The sequence below is a fragment of the Lissotriton vulgaris genome, chromosome 2_1, assembly GCF_964263255.1.
Source record: "Lissotriton vulgaris chromosome 2_1, aLisVul1.2, whole genome shotgun sequence".
Taxonomy (NCBI): domain Eukaryota; kingdom Metazoa; phylum Chordata; class Amphibia; order Caudata; family Salamandridae; genus Lissotriton; species Lissotriton vulgaris.
In genome coordinates this window covers 2044371274-2044389776 of record NC_141687.1, presented here as the reverse complement: position 1 = coordinate 2044389776, position 18503 = coordinate 2044371274, and the positions used below count along the sequence as shown (strand labels likewise).

Below are 18503 nucleotides of genomic sequence, written 5' to 3'. Positions count from 1 at the left end.
TCTCACTGCGCACCATACAAGATCAATTCAGAGCGGGTCCCCGTCCGTACATTCTGTGCCATACTCAGGCCACTTAGTCTGTCCAACCGGGAGTCACTCGTTGCTGGCATAACCTCCGTGAGCAGACCACAATACGTCCCTTACGGGTCAGAGAGCCAGCAGGTCCGCTTCTTCCATCTTGCATCTGCTGACGCATCTACTTTTGTTTCTCCATCAAGGTCAATGATCCAGTCCAGTCCAACCCTTGAGAAGGGGCCATCAAAGTTGTATGAACAATAGGGTCATACAACAAGTCATACTATACAAACCATCATACATTCTTACATTTCATGTGTTGTTGGACCAGGCCTTCTGGGAGGGTTATACTAAAATCTTTTGTCTGCTTCCTCCTCTTTTTCTGACCTTGTTTTTGTTGACTTTAGGTTTCTGGGCACTTTACCACTGCTAATCAGTGCTAAAATGCATTTGCTCTTTCCTTTAAACATGGTATGATTGGTTTACACCCGTTTGGCATATTTAATGTATGTGCAAGTCGCTTGTACAGTGATATCCCATATGCCCAGGGTCTGTATGTTATATGCTGCTAGTTGGCCTGCAGCGCTGCTTGCGCCACCCACAGAAGTAGCTTTTCAAACCTGTCTCAGGCCTGCCCCTGCAGGGCCTGTATGTGCAGTTTACTACCATATTGACTTTGCATTTAAAGCTACTTACCAAGTCTTAAACTCCTCTTGTAAAACATATAGGTCATCCCTAGACTAGGCCCTATGTAGCCCTATTGGCAGGGTGCTGTGTAAAGAAAAGGTAGGATATGCGCCTTTATTGTGTGGCATGTCCTAGTAGTGACAAACAGACTATTTTGTTTCTCACTACTGTGAAGCCTACTCCTCCTATAGGCTAGCATTGTAAATTCCCTTATATGTGTCCAAGCTGTAATTCCTGATCTGAAAGGAGATGTGTTGCCATGTTTGGAATGGCAGTGATAAATCATGCTTACTGGTGTTGGTGGATTTTTTGTTTGCTATTTTAGAAATGTCACTTTTAGAAAGTGGGCCTTTCACTGCGCTTACAACTCTAGTGCGTTGCAGCCTGACTCCAATCCACGTCTGGACCTACACTTTGTGCCTATTTTGCAGACAGACACAACACAAGAAAGGCTAGGTGTGACAAGAGAGGGATCTACATCCATATGCATACTGATAGTCTTCCAGTGCTCGGGGAGAGGGAGGTGGGGCACACTCACATTTGGATAGGGTGTGTCCTGCCCTTACACAAAAGGCTAATATACCCCCTGCTGTACGTTTGGAGCCAGGGCTAGGATTGAAAGGGAGTGTTGGGTACTTGTAAAGGTGTCTTTACAAGTGCCCCTAGACCAAAGACATTTGGAGTATAAGTACAGGGTCTCTGACCCAATGATTTCAGAGCACTTTTGGAACTGAAACCGAACACCTGTCAGAAGGACTGCTGCAGTGCTCAAATGACTCATCTGTCTGAAGGACAGCGGCACTGCTGCACTGCTCAAATGACTCATTTGGACTGCTCTTCTGCTGTTGCCCTGCTGCCTGCTACTTGCTGGGAGGCCTAAAGGACTCACTGGATTGCTTTTCTGTTGCTGCCATGCTATCAGCTGCTATCCCACTCTGTTCCGCCAAGGCCCTATGGCACTGCCAGGAGAGATCACCATTAGACCTACTGGTTTTGTTGTGCTGGTCTGCCTGTCTACTGCTGCCTGCTATTTGCTTTGTGCCCCAGTGCTCTCAAGAGGGTTGTCTGCTTGCAGCTCTCTCCCTGTCCTTGGGACTCCTCCAAACCATCCTGAACACAGCCGTGGGATTTGTGAGTCCAGTTGGGGCTCTGTAAAAAACCCAGCATGTGGTGAAAGCTGTTGCTGGTACTCAGCACGCGTGGAGCTCCTTATTAGTGTCTCTCTAAAGCAAACTCTGTTACTGGACTCAGTGCATGTGGAGCTCCTCATTAGTGTCTCTCTAAAGCAAAGACTGTTTTTGGTACTCAGAGTGTGTGGAGCTCCTCATTAGTGTCCCTCTAAAGCAAACACTGTTATTGGACTCCGGGGCATGTGGAGCTCCTCATTATTGTCTCTCTGAAGCAAAGGTTGTTGGTACTCAGTGCGTGTGGGGCTCCTCATTAGTGTCTCTCTAAAGCAAACGCTGTTAATGGACTCAGTGCGTGTGGAGCTCCTCATTAGTGTCTCTCTAAAGCAAACGCTGTTACTGGACTCAGTGCGTGTGGAGCTCCTCATTAGTGTCTCTCTAAAGCAAACGCTGTTGTTGGACTCAGTACATGTGGAGCTCCTCATTAGTGTCTCTCTAAAGCAAAAGCTGTTACTGGACTCAGTGCGTGTGTAGCTCCTCATCTGTATCTCTCTAAAGCAAACGCTTTTGTTGGACTCAGTGCATGTGGAGCTCCTCATTAGTGTCTCTCTAAAGCAAACGCTGTTACTGGACTCAGTGCATGTGGAGCTCCTCATTAGTGTCTCTCTAAAGCAAACGCTGTTTCTGGACTCAGTGCCTGTGGAGCTCCTCATTAGTGTCTCTCTAAAGCAAACGCTGTTACTGGACTCAGTGCGTGTGGAGCTCCTCATTAGTGTCTCTCTAAAGCAAAAGCTGTTACTGGACTCAGTGCGTGTGTAGCTCCTCATCTGTATCTCTCTAAAGCAAACGCTGTTACTGGACTCAGTACATGTGGAGCTCCTCATTAGTGTCTCTCTAAAGCAAACACTGTTACTGGACTCAGTGCATGTGGAGCTCCTCATTAGTGTCTCTCTAAAGCAAACGCTGTTTCTGGACTCAGTGCCTGTGGAGCTCCTCATTAGTGTCTCTCTAAAGCAAACGCTGTTACTGGACTCAGTGCGTGTGGAGCTCCTAATTAGTGTCTCTCTAAAGCAAAAGCTGTTACTGGACTCAGTGCGTGTGTAGCTCCTCATCTGTATCTCTCTAAAGCAAACGCTTTTGTTGGACTCAGTGCATGTGGAGCTCCTCATTAGTGTCTCTCTAAAGCAAACGCTGTTACTGGACTCAGTACGTGTGGAGCTCCTCATAAGTGTCTATCTAAAGCAAGCGCTATTACTGGACTCAGTGCGTGTGGAGCTCCTCATTACCGTCTCTCTAAAGCAAACGCTGTTGTTGGACTCAGTGCGTGTGGAGTTCCTCATTAGTGTCTCTCTAAAGCAAACGCTGTTACTGGACTCAGTACATGTGGAGCTCCTCATTAGTGTCTCTCTAAAGCAAACACTGTTACTGGACACAGTGCATGTGGAGCTCCTCATTAGTGTCTCTCTAAAGCAAACGCTGTTTCTGGACTCAGTGCCTGTGGAGCTCCTCATTAGTGTCTCTCTAAAGCAAACGCTGTTACTGGACTCAGTGCGTGTGGAGCTCCTAATTAGTGTCTCTCTAAAGCAAAAGCTGTTACTGAACTCAGTGCGTGTGTAGCTCCTCATTAGTGTCTCTCTAAAGCAAATGCTGTTACTGGACTCAGTGCGTGTAGAGTTCCTCATTAGTGTCTCTCTAAAGCAAACGCTGTTAATGGACTCAGTGCGTGTGGAGCTCCTCATCTGTATCTCTCTAAAGCAAACGCTTTTGTTGGACTCAGTGCATGTGGAGCTCCTCATTAGTGTCTCTCTAAAGCAAACGCTGTTACTGGACTCAGTACGTGTGGAGCTCCTCATAAGTGTCTATCTAAAGCAAGCGCTATTACTGGACTCAGTGCGTGTGGAGCTCCTCATTACCGCCTCTCTAAAGCAAACGCTGTTGTTGGACTCAGTGCTTGTGGAGTTCCTCATTAGTGTCTCTCTAAAGCAAACGCTGTTAATGGACTCAGTGCGTGTGGAGCTTCTTATTACTGTCTCTCTGTCTAAAGCATGTGAAGCGCTATGCGGTTTCACTAATCCAACTCGGAGAGAACCTTGTTTGAAGCTAGCGCGACGGAACGCGCTTCCCAATACACAGGGAGCGGCAGTGTGATTGATCTTCAAAGCGGTCCCCAGGCAGGAAAGTTGCGACATGCCGCAGGTTTAGAGGGAAGAGCTTTTCAGCAGAAGTGCGCTCCCAACTCAACTTCAATAATCAACCTACAGCACTCTTTGTTTCATACCAAGTGCTTCCTGAAACTCAGCATTGCACCCAGAGAAAAGCAGTCTTTCCTGACTTCTGCGTTCCAGAGAGCCAGGTGCCGGAGGTGCTGCGCTTCACCTCTCCAAAGGGAGATCAGCCGCCGTGAACATTTCTGTAGCATGCCGAGGCCAGACGAGTGCCAAAGGAGTAGCGGTCTTGCCCTTTCTGAGAGCGCTCCCCAACCTGCATCAGCGGAGCGTGGAGACTGACTCCACTCTCATCTCGAGTGCGCAGAGTGCTCGAGCATGATACCAGCACTTCTGCCTTGAAGACAGTGGTTCGCCACCGTAACCTGGGAGCTGTTTTCTGGATACTTTTATTACTTCGGCAATTCTAGAGCAGCACCACGTGTTCAAGGGCAGCTCCGTTCTTTCTCTAGCATTTCCCTATGCAATGTTAGGGGCAGTTTGGGATTTTGCCACTTTTACAGTTACCATATTCCAAGCGGTAGGGGCTTAGAAACTTCTGAACCAGACACTTTTATTTGTATGCTTAATTACCATATAGGATTGTGTTGGAACTGGCCCTTCTTGCAGGGTCATCCCCAAACTTTTTGCTTGTTCCTCCCTTATTTTTCCTGACCCTTGGCTGTTGCCAATAGGACTCTGTGCACTTTACCACTGCTAATCAGTGCTAAAGTGCATATGCTCTCTGTGTAAATTGTTATCATGATTGGATATACATGATTGGCATATTTGTATCACCATGAAGTCCCTAGTAAAGTGCACTGGGTGTGCCAGGGCTGGTGATGACAAATGCTGCTAGTGGGCCTGCAGCACTGATTGTGCCACCCACATTAGTAGCCCTAAAATGGTGTCTCTGGCCTGCCACTGCAGTGCCTGTGTGCAGTCTAGGAACTGCCATGTCCTCCTGGTCAGTGTCCCCACTGACCAGGCCTAACCATTCCCTTTTTCTGCACATTGGCCACCCCTATGGAAGGCCCAAGGTACCTTCCTAGGCAGGGTGCAGTGTATGTAAAAGGTAGAGCATGTGCTAGTGCAGGTGACATGCTCTGGTAGTGAATTACAGCCATTTTCGTTTTTCACTATTGAAAGGCTATCTTGCTCCATAGATTAACATGGGGGATGCTGGCTACAGTGGCTTCCAGCATTTCTTCCCATAGGAACAAGATAGGACATAAGTATCTAGTATCCCTGAACTCAGAATTTAATAACACATCTTTTAGGAAAGGTTGTTTTTAAATCCTGTGTTTGAGAACAGCCCTTTTAGAAAGTTGCTGTTCTCTCGTCTGACCCTTCTGTGTGCCTTGGCCTGTTTGTGTATTGACTGTCTGGTTTGTGAGTGACAGGGGCTGGGGATTCCCCGGTAGGCTGGCTGAGTCAGCCCTACGCTGAATGACTGCAGTTGCAACCTGAGTGGTGGGAGGAGTTAGCACCTGGGCCTGAATAGGGCTGTGCCTGCCTGCCACAATGCTGTCTCCACCTCCTGCTGGGTGGCTGACGACCCTGCCCCTCACTCTGAAAGGAAAGAAGAAGCCAGCAAAACAAAGTACTCCGGATCCACCCAGAACTGGTTCAGACCGGGCTCAGGGCCCACATGCACTAAGAGAACAAAGACTTTAGGGGTATAAGTACAGGATCCCTGACAACAGAAAATTAGATCATCCTGGAATAAAATTTCTAATTTCTAATTTAAAACATTTATAGAGCGCAGCGTGCACCGTACGGTTTCTTGGCGTTTGTAGAGAGTTTAGGCAACTGAGTCAAAGAAATAAAATCTGTCGTAGAGAAGAAGGGAAGTTACACGGGAAAGGCCTGTCTGAAAAGAAACGCTTTAAGGTCTTTCCGAAAAGAGAGATAATGAGTGGCAGAACGAAGGTGATCGGGGAGGGAGTTCCAGAAAGTGGGCCAAGAAGGAACCTTTGCCAAGGAGAAAACTGAATCCGAAGAAGGAAGACTGTCCTGCTGTTGCTCTGCTGGACTGACCTGTTGCTTTGCTGCCAAGTAGAGGGGAAGGACTTTGCTGTGTGCTGTGTCCCCTGTCTTGAAGGAATCTCCATGGGCCTGAGAAGAGCTGGCTCCCTGTTCTGAAGTCCCAGGAACAAAAGGACTTCGCCCCCCAGCTTCCCTGAACTCTGCTGAGAGAGTTCTGTCCTTCTTAGAGTGCTTGATCCAGTTGTGGGGCCTCTGGAAGTTGTACCTGTGCTGGGAAGCTTGAAACTAAGCTTGAGAGACTTTTGCAATTGAAAAGTGTTGCATCGCTCGCTTGCGGAGCGCATCCCCGACAGTGCGAGAAGTTTCCAGCCGCTACGAAGGTCGAGATCGTCGCAGCGCCTCACGCCGCTGCCAGAGCCGTCGCATCCTTCGTTTGCGGGATGCACCCGATCGGTGCGGGAAGCCGAACATCCCTGCGAGTGTCGTCGCAGAGCCTGTCGTCGCTGGGTGAGATCGCCGCACCGCTTGCTTGCGGACCGCATCACATCGCTGTGAACATCGTCGCAGAATCATCGCATCGAGGAGCTGCGAGATAGAGGATCACCGCTGGACCGCGCATCGTCGCCCCGGAGATCGTCGCAGCCCCTACGAGATCGTCGCATCGTGCCTTTGCGAGAACAAACTTCCTACGGAGCCTATGCACCGGAATCCATACATGTGGCCTTCCTCCCCATACAGACCGGATTCGCCGCAACACGCCCGCTGCTGCAGCGGGGCTGTCGCATCACCTCCCCAGGGTCTCAGGAGCAACGCATTGCTTGTTTTCCACCGCACCAGCTTCTGCTTTTGGAACTTTGTTGCAACTAAAAGGTACTGTGAGTAAACGTGACCCAACTGTGAACTTTTCACGCATCTGTGGATTATTCTATCGCAACTTAAAGAACTTTGACTATAACCTTAAGAACTCTTTTGAAACCATATTCTTGAACTGTGTATGTTGGATTTTTGTCGTTTTGGTCTTGTGTAGTTTAGAATAAAAAACTTTATTTTCCTAAATTGTTGTGGAATCAGTTTGTGGTGTTTTCACTGTGTTACTGTGAGTGTTGGTACAAATACTTTACGCATTGCCTCTGGACTGCTCGTGCCAAGCTACCTAGAGGGTGAGCAGGGGTTATTTCAGAGGGTTATCTCCTTGCCCTGACTAGAAGCAAGGGTCCCTATTTGGACAGTGGTACCTACCTCTGCCAACTAGAGACCCCCAGTTCTAACATTGGTGGTCAGGCAGTGGGATTTGAACTTGTATTTGTAATTGACCCACAGTAATTGGTGTACTTCACTAGTGAGTGCAGACCACTACGCCACCGCATACTACGGTTAAGTTTTTTATTTTTGGTTGATCATAACCCTGAAAGAATCCAAGCATCATGTCTCAGAATGGTAAACCAGCAAGTGATGTTGCAGAACTGGAGTTTGATATTGAAATGTTAAGTGATTACAAAGTAGGTCAACTCAGGCAGTTCTGCAGGAACTTTGGATGCCCCATGAAGCACTGCTCCAAGAAGGAGGAGCTACAGGAGGCCTTAAGGGCCTGGTGGGAGACCAAAAAGGCTGGGGAGACAGATGATGCAGAAGTGGATGAGGATGCACAGAGGGATGGTTTCAGGCCACAGGATCTGCCTGTGTCCAGAGCAGCCTTAAGGGCTGGCAGCAACCATTCAGCTGAAAGTTTTTCCCCAGAGGAGTTGGATGCAAACCAAAGGGCTAGAGATCATAAGTTAGAAATGTTGAGGCTTGAATTGAAGATAAAGCAAATGGAGGAAGAGAGAGAAAGGGCGGTGGAGTAGAGCAAAAATGCCCGTGCCCTGGAAGAATTGAAATTGACCTTGGCCCATGAATTAAGAATGAGGAAACTTGAGATGGAGCTCAAGAGGCGTGAGGCCATGAGGGTCTCAGCTGAAGAAGAAACATGGGTAGCTCGAGAGGTGAGATTTGCTGAGTTGGAGGTGGAGTCCAGCTCAGATGGTGGCAGCATGATTATGATATCTAGTGCAGAGAGAAGGGTACAAACACCCAGAGATGTGGCGCCTGACTTGAGGGAGGGGGTCAACATACACCAGGGGGTTCAGGTTTATGATGTAGTTCCAGTGGAGTGCAGTGTCCCTGAAGTAGATTGGGGGACTGGCACGGGGGACCATATTCCAAGTGGTGGGAGGGACACTCTACTGACTCTAGAAGAGAGGTACAGGGAGAGGGGTTCCTTGGTGTGTGTGTGTGTGAAGACCAGCCAGAAGAGTATGGGTTGTGTGACAGAGACAGTCCGATACTGTCTTGCCAGTCTCAGGAGAGTGGTGTGAGGTACTTGTGTGAGGCACTGGAGGGTGAGGCAAAGGGTAGCTTGGTTAACAACTGTGGGGGGCTGTGTGATTCATTTGTTGGAGAGCATATTTTAAGTCCCTGTTTTCCAGAGCTATGCCAACACCCGGTGGAGTGTGAGTTCTCTGACCCCAGAGAGCTTGCGTTGGAGACAGACCTCTTGGTGGATTCCAGAGAGTCTGAGGAGGCACTGGGGAGTGATCCCAAAAGGAGTGGCTTAGATATGTTCCAGACCTGTGAGGTGGAGGAAGTTCAGTGTAGCCCAGTTAGGTCCCAGTGTAGTGGGAGGGGTGTAGGGGCTCATGTCCGGTCTCAGTGGAGAAGGAATGAGTGTGGGACGGTGTGTCTCACGGTGCCCAAAACCCAGTCTCAGGGACTGGAGGGTTCCTTAAGGGAACACCAGGTAGGGGGCCTAGACTGTACTTGTAGGCCATTTGAGGAGGATCTCCTAGTGACTGTTGAACGGGGAGTGCCTGTAACCAGGCCTCCATCAGTTCTGTTGTCTGGCAATGCCACTCCAGTTGGGAGGGTGCCGAAGTCCAGACTGAGGGGTGAGAGGGGGAAGGAGTCCCTAGTGGGAGAACCAGTGGGTCAGGGACCAGTCAGAAGGGCTGAGTCTCCCAGGAGTGAGCATGGTGACACCACTTCTGTCCTGGGGGATCTTCCCGCACTGTCAGGTGGACAGGGGTCGGGAGATCTGCGCCAGGCAGACTGTCACAGGACACAGGAGTTGTGTGTCACCCTCAAGGGGGTACTATGTGAGTCCCCAGAAGTCCTGGCGTGCCAGGCAAGTGCACAACCACAGGTTTTGGTCCCTGGGTTGGGAGACAAGGTTCAGGATCTGCCTGGCCTGGAAGGAAGGGTATCTGTAACCAGTGCCCTGACCAATATGGTTCCCGGGGGTACCCCTCCAGTAGGGAGGGTGCAGTGCTCTGGAAGGGGGTGCAGAGGGAGGGAGTCCTCGCCTCTGACCCCGGTACAACCTGAGGGGTTAAACCCTAGGTTGGGAGACCAGTTGCTGGAGGGAGGTCCTGAACTGGTAGGAAAGTTGTGTTTTTGGTTGTCTTGGTGGACAGGGTTGCCCCTGGAGGGAGGGCAGGAGTCTCACCCTGGGGGTGGACTAGGCCACACCCTTGTGTTGGCCAGGTGGGTACTCTCTACTAGTGTGAGCACACCAGTGAGTGAAGTCCTGGTGCGCCAGGCAAGTGTTCCACCGCAGGGGTTGGTTCCTGGGTGGGGAAGCCAGGTTCAGGTGTTGTCTGACCTGGGGGCGTTGTCTGACCTGGAATACCAGTTGCAGGATAGAACCCCTGAACTGGTGGATGAATGGTGCAGGGTACCTGCCACAGGTGCCCTGACTATTCTAGAAGGGGGTACCGCTCCAGGTGGGAGGGTACAGAGCCCCAAGGAAGAGGAGGACCAGGTGTGGAGAAGCCCACCTCAGCCTCCTGTCCAGCCGCCGGATACAGGTCCGGGACTGGTGGGTCAGTGCCCGAGTGTCAGACCTGACCTGACAAGAGAGAGAGTGGACAAAGGGTGCCAAGCAACTGGGGCTACTGCCCCCCAACCTCTGATGCCACAGGGGTTTGAGAGCCATGAGAGGCATGAGACCTGGGTCTCATCCCTGATCACTGTTGGTGGTCACTGTGGATTGCTGGCGGTCTGTTGGGACACACCTGTGAGGAAATTAAGGTTAGGTGCTGCACAGGTGGTGTTCACAGGTGAGGTGAAGGGCTCCACATGGGTTGGCATGGTGGACCCTGAGAGTATGGATGGAGGGACTCAACTAGGTTCAGGAAGGCGTATAACAGGAATAGTGCCCTGCTGTTTGGGCCAGGTTCCGTGTTCTTTCGCCTTAAGCAGGGAATCCCATCAAGGTATCGTTTGGTGTACCCTGGCTTTAGGCTGGAAGGGGTTGTGTTGGAACTGGCCCTTCTTGCAGGGTCATCCCCAAACATTTTGCTTCTTCCTCCCTTATTTTTCCTGACCCGTGGCTGTTGGCAATATGACTCTGCGCACTTTATCACTGCTAATCATTGCTAAAGTGCATATGCTCTCTGTGTAAATTGTTATCATGATTGGATATACATGATTGGCATATTTGTATCACCATGAAGTCCCTAGTAAAGTGCACTGGGTGTGCCAGGGCTGGTGATGACAAATGCTACTAGTGGGCCTGCAGCACTGATTGTGCCACCCACATGAGTAGCCCTAAAATGGTGTCTCGGTCCTGCCACTGCAGTGCCTGTGTGCAGTCTAGGAACTGCCATGTCCTCCTGGTCATTGTCCCCACTGACCAGGCCTACCTCTTCCCTTTTTGTGCACATCAGTCACCCCTAATTAAGGCCCAATGTACCCTCCTGGGCAGGGTGCAGTGTATGTAAAAGGTAGAGCATGTACTAGTGCAGGTGACATGCTCTGGTAGTGAATTACAGCCATTTTCGTTTTTCACTATTGAAAGGCTATCTTGTTCCATAGATTAACATGGGGATGCTGGCTACAGTGGCTTCCAGCATTTCTTCCCATAGGAACAAGATAGTACATAAGTATCTAGTATCCCTGAACTCAGATTTTAATAACACATCTTTTAGGAAAGGTTGTTTTTAAATCCTGTGTTTGAGAACAGCCCTTTTAGAAAGTTGCTGTTCTCTCGTCTGACCCTTCTGTGTGCCTTGGCCTGTTTGTGTATTGACTGACTGGTTTGTGAGTGACAGGGGCTGGGGATTCCCCAGGAGGCTGGCTGAGTCAGCCCTAGGCTGAATGACTGCAGTTGCAACCTGAGTGGTGGGAGGAGTTAGCACCTGGGCCTGAATAGGGCTGTGCCTGCCTGCCACAATGCTGGCTCCACCTCCTGCTGGGTGGCTGATGACCCTGCCCTTCACTCTGAAAGGAAAGAAGTAGCCAGCAAAACAAAGTACTCAGGATCCACCCAGAACTGGTTCAGACCGGGCTCAGGGCCCACATGCACTAAGAGAACAAAGACTTTAGGGGTATAAGTACAGGACCCCTGACAACAGAAAATTAGATCATCCTGGAATTAAGAAGGAGGAACCTCTGCCAAGGAGAAAGCTCAATCTGAAGAAGGAAGACTGTCCTGCTGTTGCTCTGCTGGACTGACCTGTTGCTTTGCTGCCAAGGAGAGGGGAAAGACTTTGCTGTGTGCTGTGTCCCCTGTCTTGAAGGAATCTCCAAGGGCTGGCTGCCTGTTCTGAAGTCCCAGGAACAAAAGGACTTCCCCTCCAGCTTCCCTGAACTCTGCTGAGAGAGTTCTGTCCTTCCTAGAGTACTTGTTCCAGTTGTGGGGCCTCTGGAAGTTGTACCTGTGCTGGGAAGCTTGAAACTAAGCTTGAGAGACTTTTGCAATTGAAAAGTGTCGCATCGCTCGCTTGCGGAGCGCATCCCCGACAGTGCGAGAAGTTTCCCACTGCTACGAAGGTCGAGATCGTCGCATCACCTGACGCCGCTGCCAGAGCCGTCGCATCCTTCATTTGCGGGACGCACCTGATCTGTGCGGGAAGCCGAACATCGCTGCGAATGTCGTCGCAGAGCCTGTCGTCGCTGGGTGAGATTGCCGCACCCCTTGCTTGCGGACCGCATCACATCGCTGCGAGCATCGTCGCAGAATCATCGCATAGAGGAGCTGCAAGAGAGAGGATCACCGCTGGACCACGCATCGTGGCCCCGGAGATCGTCGCAACCCCCTACGAGATCGTCGCACAGTGCCTTTGCGAGAACAAACTTCCTACGGAACCTACGCACCGGAATCCATACAAGTGGCCTTCCTCCCCATACAGACTCACACGCCCGCTGCTGCAGCGGGGCTGTCGCATCGCCTCCCCAGGGTCTCAGGAGCAACGCAGCACTTGTTTTCCACCGCACCAGCTTCTGCTTTTGGAACTTTGTTGCAACTAAAAGGTACTATGAGTAAACGTGACGCAACTGTGAACTTTTCACGCATCTGTGGATTATTCTAACGCAACTTAAAGAACTTTGACTATAACCTTAAGAACTCTTTTGAAACCATATTCTTGAACTGTGTATGTTGGATTTTTGTCGTTTTGGTCTTGTGTAGTTTAGAATAAATAACTTTATTTTCCTAAACTGTTGTGGAATCAGTTTGTGGTGTTTTCACTGTGTTACTGTGAGTGTTGGTACAAATACTTTACGCATTGCCTCTGGTTAGCCTAGACTGCTCGTGCCAAGCTACCTAGAGGGTGAGCAGGGGTTATCTCAGAGGGTTATCTCCTTGCCCTGACTAGAAGCAAGGGTCCCTATTTGGACAGTGGTACCTACCTCTGCCAACTAGAGACCCCCAGTTCTAACAGACTGTATATAAGCTCATGTGTTATTTTCAGCATTACAACAGCACATGTGTTTTAAATGCTCATAACTGGTTACCAGTTTGTGATTTATTTGTCTAGTTTTGATCAGAACACCGCATATTACTTTATACTTGTGACACCTGTAAAAGTATATGTAACTTTCATGCAGGTCTAGGCCCTTCTCAAACTGCTGCATTTCATGTCCCGATTTTCTAACAGATGCCATTGTGCCTTGCATTGTCAGGATAATACGTATTTTATCATGATTTGCAAAGTATGTACAATGTTTAAGATCTTTCTAATGTTGGTCTATGTTTTATATAAAATATATTATATATTTTAATATAATTCTGTGCGGAGTCTATTTTGTGATGTGTTCATTGTGTTACTGAGTATGTTTTGCAAACGCTTTACACATTGCCTCGGGGGATAGGCCTGACTGCTCTGTGCCTAGATGCCACGGAAGTGAGCACAGGTTATCTGTGGTGTGCAAATGACTTGGCCTGACTAGAGTGGTGGGTTCTGCCAGGCTTAGGTGCATACCCTAGCCAACCAGAAGTCCCATTTATAACATGTCAAAACATTTCACTCACAGTGATATAATCAAATCTAGAAACACTCATTTGACAATCCGCAATGAGCTATACATAACCGACATAGAAAAAAGGCAAAAGGAAAGACAAGAAAACGATAATATAAATATACTGAAAGCCTCAAAAGACTTACATCACTACAGAACTACTGTTTCTTTTCTAGGATAACGATGCCACAATGGTAGATGACATGAATGATATTCGCATTATTGGCTCCATCACTGTGGTGCTGCTTTTGGGTATTTCTGTAGCTGGAATGGAGTGGGAAGCAAAGGTAAGCATTTTACATACCATTTAAATGAGACAAACGAAATTGATAAATTATGACTACAAATGGATGGGAAATCGACATATAGAAATGCTGCATAGTGGGATTACTGGACAAAAAGTGCATTTTGTCAATGATTTTTATTATGCAACACACATTGGTCACTGCGCACAAATTATTTTACATTCATGGTAATGACACACATACCGAATTAGAAAGTTGCACAGATTAACGATATTCGTAAAGCATGACACCAGGTTATTGCTTATTGGAGTATGGTACACGCCTTTTCTGAAAAATAACTAATTCTCACTGTAAGCAACTGGACTTCAAAGTGGTTTGATTTTTGTATCTTGAATTTCAGTTTTAAATCTTAATTTAAAATTAATTCCGATAATTAAAATTATTTTAAGAGCCCTTGGACTTGGATTCAAGAGCTTCCTCTGACACAAAGCACATTAGCTTATGCACTTATATGCGCGGCCTCCTAACACTAACAAACAATAAAGCCGCAATCCTGGAGGACACCTGCCGATATCACAGCAGTTTGCTTGCAGCAGCTGCGGTTGTTCATTAAAATGTCTTGGCAAAAGAACATTTGTCTGCTTGTGATTGGTGATGATGCTCAATGGAGAGTAGCCAGACAATTCCTTATATCATATCCGACTGCTACCCTTATCCATACTCATGCCGGAGTCCAGAAGCAGTAACAAACTGCTATGTTTATGCACCAGTGAGTAAGCCAAACACTGCCAGCAAAAGTGGCACGGGCTAGTGTCCAGAGAGGCCTGGCGTGATTGGACTCCGCCCATCATCCACAGTCCTAATTTATTATTATTATTATTATGTTTCTTATATAGCACCAGAATCGACCCCCAAAGGGGTATCTCCGTGCTTGCCTTGGGAACCCGTCCTGGCTTTCTTCTGAGCTAGCAAACTAGGGAACACCACAGTTTCTGACAAAAGTGCTTTTGCCACAGGCTGCATGCAGGGTTTCCTCTCCTCGGTTCTCTCTCTTCACCAGGGAGTTTCTCAAGTGCATGCTGAACAAATGAGTGTTAGACTGCCCTGTGTTGCTGTTCTCACCTTATAAACATGGTCAAACCGTTCCGGTTCCGAGTGTCACAAATCAACCGAGAGTTTCATGACCCCATGACGTCATTGTGCCTTATTCAGGGATAAAAACATGGACGTCTCGAGTCAATTGCAGTAAACAAGCTATGCACTGTTCAGGGCTTCTTCTTTCTGTCATACCTTGGAATAGAGAACCGTTCTCCATTAAACCCTAAAATGTATGGCATAACATTTATGGCAGGCCTTCATCTTAATGTCATATAGTTCACAACATGGCGCACAAAGCTACCAAGTTTTTTTTAGAAAAACGTATTTTGTTGCTGTTAACATTCGTATGCGGTCCACATGTTCTCACAGACTGCTTTTTATTTAAAGGCTCAGGTTATGCTCCTCATCATCCTACTGATAGCAATTGTGAACTTCTTCATTGGGACTGTCATCCCAACCAATGATGACAAGAGGGCCAGGGGCTTCTTTAACTATCAAGGTAAGTGTGACCGCCTTCGAATGGAGTTTAGATTAACCCATACTCCCACCATCTCATCATACACATTCTGCTGCTGCATTTACCACCAACATTCATACTGGCTACATACACCCTACTCAGTGCCCCATAAATACCAGCTACTGTCACCCCCAGGGGCACTACCCACTCACTTCCTCAAAAGCTGTACAAGCGTGAGCATCCAGTTTACATGCTTAACATATCCCCTCAATTATAAATTCTGATCCAACCACACATGTTCTAAAACCACCCACTCCCTAATAAACTAACTACACAACACTCTTCTCATGTACACCACTACTCCCATATTCATGTGCACTCTACCCACCGACACCCAAACACACTTAACTTTCTTGCATCCCTCATTCTGTGGAATTGAACACATACTCTTTCAGAGCACAATAATGTTTCCTTGCAATTCACTACTGTTAGAAATGGGGTTCCTGGTTCACTGGAGTATGAGCCCTGGTCAAGCAGTAACCTTAATCATAAGAAAGGCACAAGACAACACTAAATTATTCTGTGCTCACCCTCTGGTTGCTTGGCACAGAACAGTCAGGCTTAACTTAGAGGAAATGTGTAAAGTATTTGTGCAACACTTCAAACATTGAATGAGGAAAAACACCACACAAAAACATTCCACGCCTGAAAGTAGGGCATAATTTAATAAATAAAACACGAGTAAAAAGACAAAAATCCTATAAGTACAATTTAAGATATTGAAGTTTAAAGTTTATAGTGAAAAACAGCACCAGGAAGCAGAAAGCGCTATTGAGGATATCTGGTCGCACCAGAACAAAACAAAGTCAGAAGTTCAGGAGATTGCAATGGAGTAGGGCCAACTACAGGGACCCAGTTATGCCTGCTGAACCAAATACCTTAAATCCTGGATACAAAGTACCTTAAGTACTGGTTGTGGAATGTTTGGGTGGATTCGCATTGAAGATGCGTCATGTAGCAGAGGACATGCATAGATTCTGAGATGCAGCTGCACTGCGAGGTCATGATGCATCGATTCCAGTATGCTGTTGATGGAGCTTGTGATGCGAAGACCGGTGTTGAAGATGCAAGGCACAGCTGAGACGATGCGCAGGTTCCAATAAGCGGTAATGCGGAGGATCATCGTTGTTGTTGCAGTTGCTGTTGACGAGGGATGCGAGGAGCTTGCATCAGAAAAAGCATTGCGCAGTGGCGATTCCAAAGGTGATGTGTCAGTTCATAGATGGGGGATGCAGTGGCAACTGAAATACACCAGATGTAGTGTTCTCTAGTAAATACAACTCATGTCCTCCTGACATTTAGAAGGTAACCTTTTCTGCAGAACTAACCTGTTCCCTGTATCCGACCCGCACTCCAGCACAATCGGCCTGAACTTGTGACATTCACCCTGCCTGCATACTTAGATAACTGCGGACCGCTATACTTACCTTAGATCTTAGATCTTCGAAATTTTACGCAATTTTTTAAAATTGGTGTGGGATTTTTTTATGGTGTGTTTTCACTTTATTAATGCTTATGTGCTGCATAAATACTTTACACATTGCCTCTAAGTTAAGCCTCACTGCTTTTGTGCCAAGCTACCAGAGTGTTAAGAAAGGTTAATTTTGTGACTTTTGTGGTTCACCCTGACAAGGATTGTGGCAGTTGTTTGAGAAGGGCTCACATCCCCCTCAACCAACAACCCAATTTCTCACACCTTTCTTCTTCTGTATGTTTGTGCTCTTTCTTGTGTCTCATTTTCTTTTTCTTGTTCTCTTCTTTCCTTCACTTTTGTTTGCTTGTTCTCTGTTCTAGTTAATTCTTCTCTCTCTCCACACCTGGTCTACAATCACTTTTTATAATGAGATATTACTATACCATTCCACATAATGACCTGGGCGTCTCCTCCACGAAGGCGAAGGAGAGTCGTCGCCCCACTGAGCAATTAAAAAATAAAAATAAAATGATAACAACAATGTTATCATTTTATTTAAGCGTACTTGCTCAATTGGTTGGTGGGAGGGGCAGGATTGGGCTGTTTAGAGCCTGGGGGAGGATTCGTAGGCACTTCCTAAGTGTGCATTACATTTTGGCCGGCTGGCCAAAATGTCATGCACACTTTAAATGTTCTCCACCAGGCTGCATTACAGCCTGCGTGGAGAACATGTCTAGCGTCCCAGGCCCTGTCTGAGCACCGAACCACGGCGCTCAGACCAATCACAATGCTGCTGGAAGGCAGTGTTGTGATTGGTCAGGGGAGTCTGGGAGGCTGCGTGCTTCCTGCTTCCCCAGGAGAAGAGGATGGAGGAGAAGCACTGGCTGGCGGTCGACCAGTCGCATCCTGGTAAGTGTTTTTTTTTTTATTCCTTCCCCTCTACGCAAACCCTCCACCTCCCCACGCCCGTTCGGTAGCAGCCGCTACTGCATAACGAATCTTCCTACAAGATGCTATTGAATTCACGTTCCATTCACACCTGGCCACTTCACACCTCACACTAAATGTCCCCTCAGCACTCGTCATTTCTAAAACACAAATGACAGGGACAGACCAGGGAGAGCTCGGGTTAACTCTGAGGCTAAATAGCACATACTTTACATGATACAAAGGCAGGCTACTATTTATGTATGTAAAGTCTCCCAGGTGTGTGTATGAGCTGAAGAAGTGTTTGCTGAAATCAATTAGTGGGTTTTCTTGCATAGGTGTAGATGCCTTTGAAGGTTAAAGCACCATATATGTTGTAACCTGCAGGTCAGTGGTTTCCATTATTTGCCTGGGAGCAACATTCACGTCTGTTGTCTCCTGTGTACCAGTTCTGAGTAAAGTAAGCTTGCATAGGACCAACCATTCTGTGAGAATAGTTTGTAGGACAGCTGCCCACACTGTTTCTGTCCTGAATCAATAAAGCTACGTTGATGACAAATGTAGTCTAGCATCTGGCCTTTTATGGGTAGAGTTATGTAAGAGTCTGCACTGGCAAGGATGCACAGGTTTTCTCCTCCGCAGCATTCCTATGCCCTCAGTAGTCATTCCATTCTGAACTCTGTGTCTCGTCTGTGTTTGGCTGCAGTTGCTAGTGAACCTGATTGCTTGCCCATGCCATGCCTCTGTCTGCCTGGTGGTCTCTGCTCATCACCACTGCAAAACAGACTGCCACAAACACACATAGTGGTATGTTACAAAATCGCAAATGAAATATTGACTCGCTATATATTGTAACCATTAACGTTAACTACTAAATATTGCCAAGGTAAGTGTAGCTTTACCATTATTAACTCAGGTGTAACGATATTTTAGAGTTTCTGTCATTGCCACAATATGTCTGGAGGTCCCTATTTGGCCCTCATAGTGTGGTACAATGGTACAACA

At 47.6% G+C, this 18503-nt stretch overlaps 1 protein-coding gene across 1 annotated transcript in view; it reads left to right on the top strand.

Moving 5' to 3' along the window:
• SLC12A1 (solute carrier family 12 member 1) overlaps positions 1 to 18503 on the top strand; it is a 436328-nt gene that overhangs the window by 137791 nt on the left and 280034 nt on the right. Inside the window, exons 8-9 of the mRNA XM_086958279.1 lie at positions 13474 to 13584; positions 15028 to 15139. Coding sequence (XP_086814405.1) covers positions 13474 to 13584; positions 15028 to 15139 — 223 coding nt within the window. The remainder of the gene's footprint in view (positions 1 to 13473; positions 13585 to 15027; positions 15140 to 18503) is intronic.